The sequence below is a fragment of the Pituophis catenifer genome, unplaced genomic scaffold (assembly GCF_029215685.1).
Source record: "Pituophis catenifer annectens isolate HBS135680 unplaced genomic scaffold, rPitCat1.0.hap2 SCAF_7, whole genome shotgun sequence".
Lineage (NCBI taxonomy): Eukaryota > Metazoa > Chordata > Lepidosauria > Squamata > Colubridae > Pituophis > Pituophis catenifer.
In genome coordinates, this window is record NW_027256887.1 from 75,819,817 (window position 1) to 75,838,679 (window position 18,863).

General features: G+C 39.5%; 1 protein-coding gene across 1 annotated transcript in view; it reads left to right on the forward strand.

Moving 5' to 3' along the window:
- The window catches only part of B4GALNT3 (beta-1,4-N-acetyl-galactosaminyltransferase 3), a 97,737-nt gene that overhangs the window by 71,904 nt on the left and 6,970 nt on the right, over window positions 1-18,863 (forward strand). Inside the window, exons 8-15 of the mRNA XM_070947247.1 lie at window positions 774-852; window positions 1,888-1,954; window positions 4,376-4,519; window positions 5,071-5,180; window positions 8,086-8,186; window positions 9,830-9,882; window positions 13,288-14,176; window positions 16,787-17,082. Coding sequence (XP_070803348.1) covers window positions 774-852; window positions 1,888-1,954; window positions 4,376-4,519; window positions 5,071-5,180; window positions 8,086-8,186; window positions 9,830-9,882; window positions 13,288-14,176; window positions 16,787-17,082 — 1,739 coding nt within the window. The remainder of the gene's footprint in view (window positions 1-773; window positions 853-1,887; window positions 1,955-4,375; window positions 4,520-5,070; window positions 5,181-8,085; window positions 8,187-9,829; window positions 9,883-13,287; window positions 14,177-16,786; window positions 17,083-18,863) is intronic.

Here is an 18,863-nt window from a genome sequence, read left to right on the forward strand (position 1 = left end):
AGCAAACAGCCTGCTCTACTTTCATTTTCGTTTTCAGCATAGCTTGATTAGCACAAGAAAAAAAAAAATCTGCTCCCAGCAATTTACCTCCTTGCAGTAAGCAGCAGAGGCCTGCGCAGCAATAGGCAATGGCAATCTCTGCAGCCAGAAACAGCTGAGAGTCAGGAGGCCAATCCAAGAGACAATCAACTTGTGCTAATTAGGCTGTGCTGAAGCTGAAATGCTTGCTGCAAGGAGGTAAATTGCTGGGAGGCAGAGGCCATAGGCTGGGGGCCAGTGGTGGGTGGGGCTACATTTGGTGTATAAGACACACCCAAATTTTCACACCCTTTTAGGGGGGAAAAAGGTGTGTCTTGCAATCCGAAAAATACGGTAATCTCATCATTGCCCTGAACAAGTGGTTTTATGCTTTTCTTGGAAACTAGTCCAAAATGTCCTCTTTATTTTCAATAATTTTAATACATTGTCATCATCATCATCATCATCATCTTTTAATGACCCCATAACCCCTGGTGGGGTGGAATCTGGAATTAGCAGAGGGTTTTAATGGCCAGATGCCCTTCCTGTCACCAATGCAGAGTTTTGTTCAGCAGATATATTCTCAGCGTGCCCAGAGAGAGAAATATCTGCCTCTACCCAGGATCGAATTCACAGCTTCCTGATTGTGAGGCAAGAGCTCCACCTCTATGCCACTGCACCACTCTATTACTTTAATACACTATACTGATACCAAAAGACCCATTTTGCTTTTAATCTCTGATCTTCCCTTACAGATTATCAGCTGCAAACAAATATTACTTTGAAATTCTGCACAAGCAGGATGACATAGGAACAGATCATGTGGAAATTGCAGTAAGTTCACTGGCTAGATTTGTATTTGGTTATCTGTACAGGGATTTGACTTAGGAGTTTTGGCAATAGACAAAACCAATTCATGGACCAATTTTTTCATTTCTTCTTGTCAGAGAAAGCATCTTCTTTCTAATATTGTGTGTGAAGTTAATAGTAGTAGCAATTTCACATATCAACAATGACTCAAGTAGTTAAATTAGTCAAAATGCTCAAACCACCTTAAGTGTCTCTAGGTGGAAAAGGGAGAGGAGGGAGAAGATACCAAAGAGGAAAAAAAATAAAGAAAAGATTGCATGTATCTCACATCCTGTTAAGTTTATCACATTCCAGAGACCCAAATAGAATCTGTTGGTTCCATGTTCTTATACCGTTTAATCTCCCCTTAAGGAAAATGAAAATATGATCTTTGCCAAAGAGTCGTACTCAGTGCTGGGATTCAAGTTTTTTTACTACCGGTTCTGTGGGCGTTACTTGGTGGGCATTGCAGGAGAAGGATACTGTAAAATCTCCATTCCCTCCCCACTCCAGGGGAAGGTTACTGCAAAATCCCCATTTCCTCCCAGTCAGCTGGGACTCGGGAGGCAGAGAATAGAAGTGGACGGGGCCAGTCAGAGGTGGTATTAACCGGTTCTCTGAACTACTCAAAATTTCTGCTACCGGTTCTCCAGAACTGGTCAGAACCTGCTGAATACCACCTCTGGTCATACTCAATTTAGTTGTACTAAATTGTACTCTCTACCATTAACTTTGCAAAGCTCTTCTGCTGAGTGAAGCAAGTTCTAAAATTTCAAATCAAATTGTATCTCAATCTAACTGTACAAAATATTTCTGAAATAGTTTCCTTGAGTTTGTCAATCAGAAATAGTAACCTGGAAAATCAAACACAGGCCTGAACAGTATTCTTCCAGAAGTCAGTAAATCATTAGGTTCTCTTTTCCGAAAGGCCACTGTAGCTAAAGTGCATTTAGATTAATCTGTTTTCTGTCCCAGTTAACAAATCTATAAAATCTTCATTCATCTGTCTTCTTCTTTCAGTGGAGATTGGATAATCCTGAAGCCAAGTTTACAATTATTGATTCTGAATTCCTCTCCCTTTATGTTGGTAAGTCTTTCTATGCCACCAAACTAATAACAGTACCCGTTCTTCTCTGACTTCATTGTCCCTTTTTATCTGAAATGCTTTGTCACAAATGCTAGTGCACAGAAAACAGATGTTTTCTAAATATGTTTACATGTTTGGTAGATTTCACAGAGTGTCAAGAGACAAAATTGATCAGTACAGTTTCTTGACTAAGGCTCCATTTAATGGTCCTTTACTATATGTTCCTACCAAATGAGATGAAATAACCTTTTGATATTTATTGAGGCCTTTGTGGATGATGTTATGCCATATTATAGTTCTCTGAAGTATAACTAGATTCTCTAAAGTTAACAATGGGGCCAGTGGGAAACTATTCAGAAAACTGAGGCTATTACAGAAACAACATTTAGGGCCATTCCTGCCTCTTATTTACCAGAATAGGTCACTATAAGCAATTTTCCCGAGTGATACCTTAGTAAAATCTGGTTAGTAAGAGGTGATTCTGAAGATCTCCAGATGCCATGCCATATAAGGGCATTGAAGATTTAAATCAGCACTTTGATTTGCCCCCTGAAACCCATTGACAATCAATGTAACGCTCACAAAATTAATGTCACATACTCAAAGTACTGAGCACCTGGCGACATGTGAACTCCTTCGTTCTGGACCACTTGTAGTTTTCAAATGCACTCTATGACATTACAGAAGTCCAGATGTAACGAGATTGTGAGTCACTCTAGCAAAGTCATCTTGCTCTAATTATATTCCCAACTGGCACACCAGCTGGATCTGGAAAATAGACCTCCTGGGCACAACCTGTGGCTTCTCTTCCAGTAGTACCCTGTTTCCCCTAAAGTAAGACATCCCCTGATAATAGGCCCAATCGGGCTTTTGAGCGCATGCACTAAAATAAGCCCCCCCGAAAATAAGCCCACCCTGAAAATATTTAAATGCATGCACAGCCAATCCCTGCCATTTCCTCTGGTTTCCTCCACGTGCCGCAAAATAATACGACCTCCCCGAAAATAAGGCCAAGCGCTTATTTCGGGGTTCAAAAAAAAATAAGACAGGGTTTTATTTTCAGGGAAACACGGTAGCTCTATAAGATCCCCAAGATATGGGCCTTCTCTAACAGGAATAAAGCATGTTAAGAACAGAGTGGAAGAGATGGAGTAACAAGTTTGAAAGAATGGGAGAAAATGTAACTATATCAGGTCAGAGTTGATGTAATTTTCTCCCTGTGTCATATCTGTTCTAGTGCACGGAAAGGCTATGGATACAGAGCAACTGGGGACCTTTAAGTATGCCTCACATCCAGTGGTGGGATTCAAGTAATTTAACAACCGGTTCTCTGCTCTAATGATTTCTTCCAACAACCAGTTTGCCAAACTGCTCAGAAAGTTAACAACCGGTTCTCCCGAAGTGGTGCGAACTGGCTGAATCCCACCACTGCTCACATCTTTTGCTTCTCCTGTCATTGGAGTTCCAGTATTGGTAAAGACAGCATAGAATTTCATAGGGCAGCATTTCCTATCCTGGGGTCATTAGATATGCTGAGAACTTTTGAAATTGCAGCCCTGGTTTGTCTGGAAATTGCCAACCTGAGAAGACCGAATCTAGACTATTAGATGTCTTCTAGATGTCATATTTTCTCACGTACTGCCTCACATCCTAAGAAAAGAAATCATTTCTCCATTCTCCCATCTATCATAGAATAGAATAACACACTTGGAAGGGACTTTGGAGGTCTTCTAGTCCTATCCCCTGCTTAGGCAGGAAAACCTATACCAGTAATGGCGAACCTTTTTGGCACCGAGTGCCCAAACTGGAACGTTTGTGCATGTGTGTGCATGTGTGTATACTGGAATGCCAGAAACCCAAAGACCAGCTGACTGGTGCACATGCGCGCACTGACCAGCTGATCTTTGCTTTTCCCGCATGAGCATGCCTGCCGGCCAGCTGGTCTTCATACACGCTGGAGCACCGGAAACCCAAAGATCAGCTGGCCGGCATATGCATGTCGGTTTTTTCACCGTTTTTGGCTGGTTTTTTGGCTGTTTTCAGGCTGTTTTCAGGCCGCTTTTCAGGCCGTTTTTGGCCATTTTTCGGACCGTTTTCCGGTGCTCTGGCACCCTCAAAGACCAGCTAGCTGGCGTGCATGTGCACGCTGGAAACCAGAAGAGCAGCTGGCGACGGTGTGTGTTCCCACAGAGAGGGCTCTGCGTGCCACCTCTGGCACATGTGCCATAGGTTCGCCATCAAGGACCTATACCATTGCAGACAATTTGTTGTCCAATCTCTTCTCCAGTGTTGGCGCACCCACAACTTCTGGAGACAAGCTGTTCCACTGATTAATTGTTCTAATGGTCAGGAATTCACACTTCATTGGTAGGAATCGTACTTCAATCATACTTCATTAGTTTTTTTTCCTTTATCTCTTAGACGAAACTCTTCTCAGAGTGGATGAAGTTGGCCATATCCCACAGACACCAGCCACTCGGGCAAACCAGATGCTGCCTAGTCAGGAGGCTGTAGAACATCCAGCTGACATGCTGAAGGCTGACCCCCGGGATACAATTTATGAATGTAAACATTCTGATATTCTGCTTGACCTTTCTTTAGAGTTCAGCCGCATTAGTAGGGCAAGAATAGTCGTTTTTCTTTTTTTTCTAAAAAAAAAAAATCCAATACAAAAAAGAAACAAGACCAAATAAGCCTGCTAATGACCAAAGCTCATTCCCCAAATACCCTCTGGAACAATCTGATCTTCACAAGACTCACACAGCTGCTTCAAAAGCTGACAGGGGGCTTTTATATATGTTTGTCTATGCGCAGACAATGCTTCTGCTGCTGGAACCACCAGCAAAACAAACTGGCTGGGCAGGCACATACATGCAGAGACAATTGGGGAAGCTGAAGTGCTTCGTTGGCACTATCGTGCTTTTCAAATCACCTCTTTCGAAGTTTCTGCATAGCTCTAATATTCAGAAACGAAGGAAGCCAAACTGCGGTAAATTGATTCAAGATGGCCTGCTACCTGACTTCAATGCTTGATAGATAATGTTTGACAGCTTGGAAATGTAGACTTTGCAATCGCCTCTTCTTCATTTATTTATTTATTTATTTTGTCTCCTTAGTGCCTCTCTTAAGGAAATCCCATATCCGCCGAATCTTTCCAGAATGTCAGTACAAACCAAGTTATCTGATCAGTGGATTCAAACTACAACGCTACCAGGGCCTTAATTTTGTGAGTCTCGTTTCTCAATTCAAGTCTTTTTTGCAGTTTATGCACATTGCCAACTGAAGGTATAAAGGGATGGTTTATACAGTAGTGGCCAAAATTGTGGAAACCTTTTGGGAAAAGTGTATTTTTCTAAAATTAGCTAATAACACCATTTTGTTTGGAGTAGTATCATAAAGTTTTATATCAATGGAAAGATAATTTAATCAAGAATGTAATGCAATAATTTTTATGAAGGATTTGCTATTAGAATAGCAGTTATAAAGAAGAAAAGTGAAATGAGATATACAAAAATTATCACCGTAGAAAAAAACGAGATGTACAAAAATTATCACCATGTCAGTTAATACTGAGTTGGGTAACCTTTAGCATGAATTATGGCCTTACAACATCTTCCCATGGAGTGAACCAAGTCTTTTAGTACTGCAGCTGTTATAATGTGAAACCAAGATTGAATGATTGCTTCTATTAACTGGGGTTTATTGCTGGGTCGCTTCTGACTAACAAGTTTCTTTAGTCGGCTCCATAGATTTTCAATTGGGTTAAAGTCTGGGCTATTCCCAGGCCATTCCAGCAGTGGAATATGACTATCTTGAAACTCCAAATAAAAGTGGTGTTATTAGCCATCAAAATGGCTCAAAAATACACTTTCCCCAAAAGGTTTCCACAATTTTGGCCACTACTGTATTGAAATAGCATAGTTGTACATAGCATCATCTGGTAGTTGTCTATCAACCAACAAGTTGTATAATCTTGAACCCTTTTTGAGAATTTGGTCCTGATAAGTATTCCACATTAGTTTTGGGTTTGTTATTTTTTCACTAATTATTTATTTGTTTTATTTGCTTCCTCTGCTGCCATAAAAAAATAGTTTTGTGTCTTACCAAGCCTTCTTGCATTAGAAGGAAGACATTAATTTTTATGTCAATGGGCCTCATTATACAGTTTTGTGTGATGGCAGCAGAAATAGACCTCCTAAAATGTTTTTTAAAAGCTTAAATTTCACAAGTTCATTACAGTTGTCCAATGTTATTTTTCATTGATTTTATCCTTCAAGATCCCAGATGAAAACTCCCAAATATTGTCCAAAATTTTATTTCAAAGCTTTTAAAGAGAATATTTTAGATATTTAGTTTAATTTTTGTTGTATGGCATATGCCTCTGATAATATACCATAACCAACCTATCCATTATGATCCCACTGGACAGAAAGTTTGGAAATTAAAGTTACCTTTTTTGGTATGGCCAGTTCACACTTCCAAAGTGCGAAGAAGCACAATTTCTTATTTCTCCTGTATGATAACTTAAATGGCATGACACCTTAAAATTCTGTCCCTAATTGGTAAAATCTGCTGCATTAAATTATCCTCTATTACAGTAATTCACTCTCTTTTTAAAGTACATTTTCCATTTGAAAGAATCTTGGTAGAAATTGTCTTTATGCTGACATTATGGCTCTACTCCATGCTTTCTGGGAATTTCAGTTGAATTCTCAGTGCATCTATAGTGCCCTGAACTGGGAAAGTTTGGACTAGAAAATCCTATAAAATAGAATGTGTTGCTCACAGTGGGAATGATTTCAAATAATTATGTAGAGGGTTGACCCTGAGTATCTCTGTGTTAATCAAATAATATTACAAGTTTTGGGATAACTTCCTCAAACCCAACTGTACTGATTTGCAACTTATGTGGGTTGAAATCCAACATAGTGGAAGGCTGTAGAATGAATAATTTTCCTGAAAAAAAAAATATGTACAGTATGTTGTTCTTGGGAGGCCATGAAGGATTTGAATGACAGAGATGCCAATTTACCTTTGTTATGGGTCCATGGTTTTGTTTGTTTCTAAGAGTGAATATTTGGCTGACAGGCTTTAACATATTATGACATAAATGGGTTTATTAAATTGCCTTTCCAAGCTTGAATATCATAGAGCCAGTTTGGAGAGCCAGTGTGGTCTACTTGTTAAGGCACTAGGCTAGAAAGTGGGAGACTGCGAGTTCTAGTCCTGATTTAGCCATGACCAACCTTAGTCCAACCTTGGGCCAGTCTCTCTCTCTCAGCTCAGTCCATCTCACAGGGTTGTTGTTGTAGGGAAAATAGCATCCAGAAGATATTTTGGTTATATTTGCCATTTTGAGTTATTTGTAAAAAAAAAAAAAAAAAAAAAAAAAAAAAAAGGAAATAAATAAATAAATAAATACATACATACATACATACATATATACATACATACATACATACATACATACATAAATCTATATTTACATAAGCCAAATACCACTCACTCATCACAAAATCTCCAGAACTGTAAAGCCTACGAACTTGAATTTTGGCACGTATGTTCTTTTTGGCTTCTAGGTGCTCGCTAAGAAAGGATTTTTTGAAATGACCATCAAATCATTAGTATTTCATATACAGTATTATATTCACATGTTCTGATGCTAAGGAGTTAGACGTTCTACTCCCCCCCCCCACCTGAAAGGAACTCTGTCCCAGCTGCCAGTTGCCTTATATTAACAGGCTCTGATGCTACGAAGTTACACACTCTACATTAAGCTTCAGGCTTTAAGTGTTAATTTAACACGCCCGATCACATAGTTTCGTAGCGAAGCACAGGCATCCAGCTAGTAAATAAATAAACAAGCAAGCAAGCAAGCAAGCTGGAACTTTTAAGATTGCAAATAAGTAGTAGGGATGATTGCTTCTTCTCTTACTTTAAGATACATTATGACTCAAACAATAAATGCTTGTTATCATAGGTTCAAAAAAAGAAATGTATTTCAACTCAAATACATCACAGGCAATATATGTGGACGTAAGCTAAAATAAACATACAGTTTTGGGAATAACGGCATTGTTTGTCCTTCACTCAACAAAATACTCTGCTGAATTCTCTTTGGGTGTTTCCAGGTACGACTGTCCTTTGTGTATCCCAATGACTACACCCGGCTGACACACATGGAGTCATTTAACAAATGCATCTACCAGGAAAGTGAGTTGTCTCTAAACAGGTAAATAAACTCCTGTCATAACTTTTTTTATGGCTGCTAAAATATTTTTCAATCACTGGAATTTTCCTTAAGGCTAATGGGAGAATATAATAGAATAGAATGGAAGGGAAGGGAAGGGAAGGGAAGGGAGGGAAGGGAAGGGAATGGAATGGAATGGAATGGAATGGAATGGAATGGAATGGAATGGAATGGAATGGAATGGAATGGAATAGAATAGAATAGAATAGAATAGAATAGAATAGAATAGAATAGAATAGAATAGAATAGAATAGAATAGAATAGAATAGAATAGAATAGAATAGAATCTTCACCGAAAAGTGGTGAAGACCTGGCTTTTCCGGCAGGCCTGGGGCCATTGATCTCGCTCTTGCGATCTCGCTCTTGCGATCCAGCGAGATCCGGCCATGAATGGTGTGAATGAGTTTTTAATGTGTTTAATTTTTAAATGTTAATGTTTTAAATGTTTTTTATAATGATTTTAAATGCATTGTGAGTCTTCGGAGAGGGGCGGCATATATAAATTGAATAAATAAATAAATAATAAATAATCTTTATTGTCACTTTAAATGTATATTAATCGGCATACATTAAAATGAAATTTTGTTGCATTCAGCTCTCAAAAGATAACCATTATGCATATACCCACATAAGCCAATGACTGATAAGAGAATGACTGATAGTGTATTAAATCTAAAAGCAGATTGAAAAGACTTATGCACCATTAAAATTTTGGGGTTTTTTTACTGCATCATCTAATTTTTGATGCTTATGAAATATTTATCTCAGGCAGGGACAAACTCAGAAGGAGTGCCACCAATTCTACCCACAAATCCCTGACAAATGGATTCTCACTATTTTAAATCAGAATTTTTTTTTTTAACAGTGCATAAGTCTTTTCAATTCTCGGACATCAGAAAACAAAAGGCAAAAGAATACAACTGCTTGTCTGAAGCTTGAAAGTGGCACATTTTGGGAAAATTGTCATCAATCGATTCTCTTGGTTGCATAAAATAGTTCCCAGAAGCTGAAGAATTACAAGTAGTCCTCTTCTTATGACCGGTCACATAATGACTATTGAAAGTTACAATTTGTCTGGAAAAAAAAACACTTACAACATGGTTCTGAAGTGCCTAAATTGCACCTCCCCCCACCGGGTCATGTGACCACACTTCAGGTGCCCCACAATGTGGTTGTATTTATGGCCATTGGCAGCGTCCCATGGTCCTGTAACTGTGTTTTATGATGGTTTTGCCAAAATAGTTCCATAGCAGACAATGAGTTTACTTAACAACTGCAATGTTTGTTTAATCTGCTGCAGTCTGGTTGTCTCAAAAAATTAAAAATTAAAATTGAGTTGGTTGCCTGACCCATTTCGTAACCATCATGGCATATAACCATAATGGGCAGGCACTATTACGGTCATATGCAGGGGTGGGTTCTACCTACCTTTACCACTGGTTCGCAATGGGGCCGCTCGCGCGCTCTTCTGCACATGCGCAGAAGCGTTCTGATGACGTTGGGGTTGGTGGGCGGAGCCTCCTGCCGGTTTTACTACCGGTTCTATAGGCAATCCACCACTGGTTATATGTCAAGGAGGGGATATTGAATGCTGGCCATGTGAAGTAATTGGCATAATCTTGCAGGTTTGGATTTTCTAAATACATGCAAATGGATCCACCAGAAGACATATCAAAAAAAGAAGGTATGTATCTTTATGTCAAATGTGGAAGCTTGCTTTATCTTTCTCCCTCTTGTGCTTTAAGGCTGATTATTGATTTAAAAAATGCATTAGCATTTAGCATTAGATTAAATCTAATTATCTAGTCTAGCATTGTGTTTGATTCTTTATCTCTGGCATCCACCAAGAATAAATTACTAATTTGGACAAGATGTTCGGAACTTCTTTGTTCAAAATACAAAAAAAATACATCAAATACAAAAATTGAGAATTCCTTCACTTTTTCCCTTGTAAACAGCAACCGAGGCAGAATTTATACTGTGGAAGTATCTTATTTCTGGAGTCTTACAATGAGCAAAGTGGCCACTCTTACAGAAGCTGTATTTTAGGGTTGTTGTTGTTTTTAATTTAAACACTAATGCTTAAAAATAAAAGTGAAATATACTGAGATTTAAATTGAAAGAGTAGGATGGAAAAATGATATAAAACAGATAATTATATTACAGTTAAAATGTGTGGGATGGATACCAAACTAGATAAGAGTTTGAGACTCGGTGGAAATACGTTGGAAATTAATTAGAAGTGCTGGAAATCAGCTAAACAAATAGGAGGAGTGCTGGAGGGAATTATGCTGGACACCAGCCAAACAATGGAGGGAGATTAGAGGAGATTATGCTGGAAATCAGCCAAACAATGGAGGGAGTTAAGGAGGAGACTATGCTGGAAATCAGCCCACAAAATGCTGGAAACAGCCAAACAAATAGGAGGAGACTTGGAGGAGATTGAGGAACTATTCTGAAATTAACTAAAAAGTTGATGTTTTGGAGGGGATCAAGTTGAGAATTAATCAAATAGAATAAGCTGGGAGATAGTTAAATATTAGAGGGAGATATAGTGGAAAATATATTAGAAATTGGAGTAAATAAAATATGTCTTTGTGAGAAATCTGTGTAATATGTAAACTGGGAGAAAAAAAACTAAGGTAAACTGATTTGAGGATAAGGGTCAAAGGATTAAAATTAGACAAATGTTGTTTTATAAAATATAATAAAAATGGAGTGGTATTGAATTGAAATTAAGAATAAATGGTGATAAAATTGTAAGGTAAACACTTAATAAGAGGTTAGAATATTGTAAAAATTATTTTGATATGACTTGTATAAGATATAAGGTAAAGAAGAATAAAGATATGTTTAGAATTGTTATGCAGATGTAAAAATGAGTGAAAGTGAACTTGAAACTAATTTTGGATAGATATAACGGATTTATATAGATGAAAATGTTAAATTTGAGTTAAAATTGGTTTTTTTTAAGTTTTGAATTTCTTTTTTATCTTCTTTTCTTTTTTGTTTATTTATAAAAGATGTAATGGAAATTGTGAATTGAGCTTGTGAAAGGAATGTAAGCGTGGTAACCATCTATGACCGGGTCGAGATTTTTGCTCTTGAAAGTTATGTTTTATGTTTAAATTTGGAAAAAATAAATAAAAAATATTTACAAAAAAATAAAATAAAATAAAAGTGAAATCCCATCAAAGATTGGGTGAAATCGAATATATTATATAGTTTTAGCACAACTAGTTTGTAAATGAAAATTAGGGTATCGTTTTTCTGAACTGTAGAACATTTTCTGGATGGAGAGACATTATGGTTTTAAGGGACTTCCTTCCTGAGAATAGTTGCTGAAGCCAGAATAAAAATATATATCTGAATTAGTTTCATTTACTTATACTGTATGTATAGCAAAACTTTAAATGCTATTGATATGAGTACAGGCAAGTGAGTCATCATATGACTGGACCCAATTCTATGACCATTTTTACCATGGTCATTAAACCATAGTGAATCATGCAGTCATTAAGTGAATTTAGTTTCCTCAATTGACTTTGCTTGTCAGACGCTGGCTGGGAAAGTCACAAATTGCAATTTTGTACTGCAAGATGCTGCAACTATAATGAATGAAAGTCAGTTGCCAAGCACTCAAATTGGGGGATTGTTGCAATGGTCGTAACTTTAAGAATAGTCCATAAATCACTTTTTATCAGCTTGTCATATCTTTAAGCTGTCTTTAAATCATCATTCATCGATCCCATAATCCCTTGCGGGGTGGAGTCTGGGCAACTGAATGGAGCTAGCGGAGTGTTTTAATAGTCGGATGTCCTTCCTGTCGCCAATGCGGAGTTTTGTTCAGCAGAAATATTCTCGGTGTGCCCAGAGAGAGAAATATCTGCCTCTATCTAGGATCGAGGGATGCGGTGGCTCAGAGGCTAAGACACTGAGCTTGTTGATCGAAAGGTCAGCAGTTCAGCGGTTTGAATCCCTAGTGCCACGTAATGGGGTGAGCTCCCGTTACTTGTCTTAGCTTCTGCCAACCTAGCAGTTCAAAAGCATGTAAAAAATGCAAGTAGAAAAATAGGGACCACCTTTAGTGGGAAAGTAACAGCGTTCCGTGCGCCTTTGGCGTTTAGTCATGCTGACCACATGACCATGGAGTTGTCTTTGGACAGCACTGGCTCTTCGGTTTTGAAATGGAGATGAGCACCGCCCCCTAGAGTTGGGAACGACTAGCACATATGTACAAGGGAAACCTTTACCTTACCTAGGATCGAACTCACAGCCTTCTGATTGTGAGGTGAGAGCTCCACCTCTAGGCCACCGCACCACTCCTTTAAACTGCCTTTAAATGAACAGTCATAAATCAAGGATTACCTGCATGCTATATAGAGAGTATATAGATAGGCGGGGAAGTTCCCTGGAGGCTTTTGTAGATTACCTTCAGCACCTTTAATGTAGATACTTGGGACGCATTATCTCTAGTCAAATGAGAAACACAGGGTTCTTTTTGCAGCACTTCAGTTTTGTACTCAATACAACAATAGTTCTCTCCTACTTTCTACAACCCTCTTCGAAAAGTTTTATGCATCTCTTAGCTTAAGAAACAATAACTCTTTCAACTGAATTGAAGCAAGAAAGTGAGCAACGAAGGTTAACTTTGTTGCTTAGTCAAAACTTGGAGACAAAATAACAAGACACAAGATGTGTAATTTTATTATTTCTTTTTAAATAACATGTTATTGGTGAAACCTAACTACTAGAAGATACAATGAAGTACAACCCAAAATAGGTGAGTGCTAGTAGAACCAGAAGAGAATATACAAACTAGCAATGAAATGAGAGACATTTGAAGAATCTAAAAACATATTCATGAAGTGTTAAGTTAGAGCTAGCTCAATGGTTAAACATATTATTAAATTTAGCCTTGTAGGCCATCTGTTCCTCCTAGGTTTTGGTACAATTTGTTATTTCAGTATGATGATATTTATGTAATATACTTAGAGGTTTTATCTTCAATGATTTAAGTGCCTTAGAGTACTGAATATAGATAAGAGCAAGAAAAAAATGGATATTTGGTAACTATAATTTCTTTCATCTTATGTAGAGGACAGTTTTGGTGAACCTCAATATGGAGATCCAGCAGAGATAAAGACCAAAAAAGACCATGGGGCAGCTGATCACCACGGCAATGATTTTGCCAATTCCGTTCAGAAACATCGGACTATCTTGTCAGTTACCAAAAAAAGGCAGAAGACAGACGAGAAGAAAGATAAAACCAAAGCAGAAAGTTATTCTACACCAAAGACCTCCCATCTGATATTCAGTGCAAACCTTCCCGATCAGGACAGGAATGTCCACAGATCAACAACCAAAAGGAAAGTAGGAGGCAAGGATTTGCAGACTGACAAAAAACCCAAGGGGACTAAGGAACGTGGGAATTCAACAAGAGAAGCCAGTCAAGCTCAGTTAGGCTTCAATGCAACCAGAAACCAAAAAGTGTTATTGGATACCATCAAAACTGGAAGGGACCCCCAAAAAGTTGAAGAGGAAACTGGCAAGGGAACCCCCCGAGAACAGCCTATGCATGAGGACCAATGGCTTAATCAAGTAGACTCCTACATAGCCCAACATAAAGCCGCTGATGCCGCTAATGTCATTATCGGCACGAGGGATTTAGATTCCAAGCAGCAAGTCAGGACTGATTCTTCCCACCAAGCAACCCGAAAGGAAGAGCATGTTACAGTAGTGGAAGAAGAAGAAGAAGATGAAGATGACGTATTTGTTCCTTCTCCTCTTCTCTATGACCCAGTAGTGAATTGGAAGCAGACTTTCAAGGCCAGCAATGTAGACTTCCAAGTTTTACGGTCAGACTGGATTGATTTGAAGTGTAACACTTCCGGGAACCTGCTCTTAAAGGAGAAGGAAGCCTTAATGGTTGTTCAAGTATTCCTTAAAAAACTGAACCAGACGACCAAAGGGTAAGATGGAAGGGAACTTGCAGCCGCTCTGATCTTTACAGATTGAGAACTGTAGTACGCAACGTGAAATGGGATTTCATTATGCACTATAGAAGCCTAAATAAGTAGTTAGGAGTAACTCCGGATCTCAGTGTGATGATGTTTTATTAAAGTCTTAGGAAGTAAGGCATGTAGAGTAAGAGGGCTTTACTTTTGTTTCTACTGTTCAGACATTTCTAGTTGGCAGACCAAGATAAGATAAGATAACCTTTATTGTCATTTTTTACTGTAAGCACACTGGCCCCCATGAAAAATGAAATTCTAAACAGCTTGTATTCTATATGTACAAGCTATTCAGCTCTCATCAGCTAGCCATACCCTTACTTGGATTCGAACTTGGGCTGCCTGCATATTAAGCAATTGTATTAACCTCTGAGCCACAAGTTCTCCTCCCTTTATCAGCTTGAGCCAGGGGAGAGATTAAGTGTTTTTCTGTCGAAGCCTCTGGTCTACCCCAATATGGGAGGGAGCATACTGCTCCTTCCCATATTGATTGGAGCTGAAAGGCGAAAGGGAAGCAGTATGCTCCCTCCCATATTGGGATAGACCAGGGGCTTCAACAGAAAAACACTTAATATATATATATACATACATACATACATACACACACACATATACATATGCATAAACACACACACACACATATATATATATACATATACATACATACATATACATATACATATACATATACATATACATATACATATACATATACATATACATATACATATACATATACATTGAGAGATTTACCCAAATGAAAATCTCAAATCGTGTAGCCAAATCGCACTGCTAAGTAGACAAGGCAGCGATATGCAGCTGGAACAAGGGTGCTGATCTTGGGTGCAAAGCCTTACTAGTGGTCAGTCCTAGGCACCCAATAAGATATACCTCCAGTTAAACAGGGTTCTCACAAGCATGCAGTTTTACCACACCCAGGGAGATGATGTACACAGGTAGTCATTGACTTACGACCACAATTTGAGCCAAAATTTCTGTTGCTAAATTTCTTTTCTCGCCACAGTTGTTAAGTGAATCGCTGCAGCTGGTAAATGAGTAAGTGAGACTGGTTTCCCAATTGACTTTGCTTATCAGAAGGTATCACCAAAGCGGTTCACTTGACCGCTGGACACTGCAAACATCATAAATAGGAATCAATTGCCAAGCATCTGAATTTTGATCATGTGGCCATGGGGATGTAGCAGTGGTCATAAAAACCGTGAAAAACAGTCACGTTTTTTTTAAGTGACGTTGTAAGATAGAATGGTCACTAAACGAACCATTGTAAGTTGAGGACTACCTGTATATGCTAAATGTATTAATTGTGGTTTAAAAACCACTGTCAGCCTCCCCAGGTAGACCAGTCAGAAAGCATGGCCAGATGAGCTAATTATTGTAAGTCTACATTAACAGAAATCTTGCAAGTCTGAAAGAACAGATCTCCTGCCATGTCTTTACAGCCTGAGAAGCTAGAGAGGGTCCTTTCTGAGCTGCTTTCTCCACCCAGTTTGCAACTGAAGGCTATGCCCTCTCTTATTTGACTTGTTCCCTCGGCAACTTTCCTTTTCCCTTTCTCCCAAGGTCCTCCTCACAGATCATTGCAATTGTTCTGCTGATAAAATGAAGTGTTCTAAGAGAATAACGTAAACAGCTGCACTTCTTTCAGGATTTAGGTCTGTGCAATCAGCCGAGGCATTAAAATTGCCTTATCCTTTTTCTTCTTTAATCCACATAAGCAAAAGGCCAAGAATAATTTGCTTACATGGATTAGTCAAATAATTGTCGAATATTAGTCAATATTAGCAGAGGTGGGATTCACTTACCTTCCCTACCGGTTCTACCGGTTCATATATGTGAGCGCTCACGCATTACATCCGTGCAGGTGGGCGGAGCCTCCTGCCATCTCCACTACCGGTTCGCCCGAATCGGACAGAACCGGCTGAATCCCACCTCTGAATATTAGTCAATATTGTCTAATAGTCAATAGACAATAGTCGAATCATGGGATGCTGAATGCCAAAGCAAATAAAAAGTTATAGCAGATGCCCCATTTTAACAAACCCAGTGCATGTTTTTACCTGCTGCATGATGATATTCCCTAAAGTGGGTAGAAAACAACAATACCGTGTTTCCCCGAAAATAAGACCCTGTCTTTTATTTTTTTGATCCCCGAAATAAGCACTTGGCTTTATTTTCAAAGAGGTCTTATTATTTTGGGGCACATGGAGGAAACCAGAGGAAATGGTGGGGACCGGCTGAGCATGCGTTTAAATAATTTTGGGGAGGGCTTATTTTCAGGGGGGGGCTTATTTTAGTGCATTCGCTCAAAAGCCCGATTGGGCTTATTATCAGGGGATGTCTTATTTTTGGGGAAACAGAGTAGATATTTAGAAAAGATAATATAATGGGGGTCTTAAGGATATCTGAAAGATCTTTAGCAGTCCAAACTGAACTAAATCAAGCAGAAAATACATGGAAGATCTTTGCTGAGCATCAGGGCAGTGGAGCTATGCTTGGTGGGCTCCAGCCCTAACCCCAAAATCTAAACTAGAGTGCTCCCATTTCCAGGCGGTTCCAGTTAGAGCGCATCTTGAATGTGGAGAAGCGTCAAGACTACCTAAGGGGCAGCCGTTACTTTCTGGAGCTGGAACTGTTGGAGCAGGGAGAACGCCGAGTCCGTTTCTCAGAATATGTCTACGCACGTGGCTGGCAAGGCGTCAGCAGCAGAGAGGAGGAAGCCAATATGAAGGAGTTGGCGAGGGGCAACCAACGTCACCTGATGACCAGCAAGGATGAGCTTGTGCTCTGCTGGCCGTTAAACTTCTTATGGAACCACCGTGCGGTTGTCCACTTTATAGTGCCCGGTAATGGGACAGAATTGATATCTTTTAAGTGAACGGAATGGTGTGTGTATTGCTAGAATAACAATAGACTTGGAGGTCCTCCCTTTAACCAGGAAGAATTATATTTATGGAATAATTGATGCTCGGTGACTCAGACAGCACCAAGGATCCCACAGTTCAACCCTGAGCTACAGATATTCTCTTCTATTAGAATTAGATTTAATTAGCTGTTCAAAATAAGAGAATGAAAGGCCTCTGCCACAATTTGTTCCTAGATTTAAGTCATCAGGATTTATGTTAGATTTACATTCGGCAACTCCAGTTACTCTTGTAAATGCTGCTCTCTCTTTCCTGTTTTTTCAAAGTTATACATCTCGTACTCAGAATTCTCTTTCAAATGATATAGGGCAAATATTAATAGCACTTAGACTTATATACCACTTCATAGTGCTTTTACAACCCTGTCTAAGAGGTTTACAGAATCAGCCTATTGCCCCCAACAGTCTGGGTCTTCATTACCCATCTCGGAAGGATGGAAGGCTGAGTCAATCTTGAGCCTAGTGAGATCCGAACTCCTGGAGTGAGCAGTGAATTAACTCTGCAATACTATATTTTAACCACTGCGCCACCATGGCTCTTTAAACTTTAAATATTAGTACTGAGCGATCCTAATATTTGGACACTTGGTATCTGACTATTTGTCGCACTAAAAATATGCAGAAAATACATTTAAAACTTGATAACAGACGACCTCACATTGCATCCCGAAGAACTTTGAAAATATTTTTTTCAGTTTTGGCCAGATTACAATATCACCCAGACCTCTGAGGGGGAGGTAATTCCAGAGGCTGACCCACTGACTGAAAAGCAACATTTCCAAGGCAATGCATTTTGCACCAACCTAAATTTCCAGGTGGCCTTTAAAGCATCCCATGTAAGGTCTGATGCTTTAGCCCAGGGGTGTCAAACTCAATTTCATTGAGGGCTGCATCAGAGTTGTGTTTGAACTCAGGGGGCCGGGATGGGCGTGGCCAGCTCGACGTCACTCGTGTTGGGGGTGGCTGTGGTGGCTCGAACACTCTGCCAGTGAAAACGGGCTCCCGAGCTCCGTTTTCACCTGCGACAGCGCCCTGCAACCTTCTGCCAGCGAAAATGGAGCTTGGGAGGGCTGCCCTCCCGAGCTCTATTTTTGCTGGCAGAGGCACCGTGGGCCGGTCCTTTGCTGTTTCCAGGGCAGCTGGACTAAGCACCCCACGGGCTGGATCCGGCCCCCAGGCCTTTAATGAAAGTGTGAGGCAGTGTCAGGTTTTTTTTAAGTCTCAAGTGAGGTCACAACTGGCACATTAGCTGATGTTGAGCACAGCTCCACTGGACCATGATTCCCACCTACTGATTTAACAGGAGCTGCAAGTACTGTGTTATACATACAAGTAGTCCTTGAATTAGGACCACGATTGAGCCCAAAATTTCTGCTGCTTAGCGAGACTGTTGTTTAATGAGTTTTGTCCCGTTTTACGACTTTTCTTGCCATCGTTGTTAACTGAATCATTGCAGTTGTTGAGTTAGCAACACACTTGTAAAGTGAATCTGGCTTCCCCCATTGACTTTTCTGGTCAAAAGATCACAAAAGGGGACCATGTGACTTTGGGACACTGCAACCGTCATAAATACAGTTGCCAAGTGTCTGAATTTTCATCTCATGACTGTGGAGATCCTGCAACCATCGTAAGTGTTACAAATGGTCATAAGTCTCTTCTTTTGCTACCACTGTAACTTCAAGTGATCACCAAACGATAGGTTGT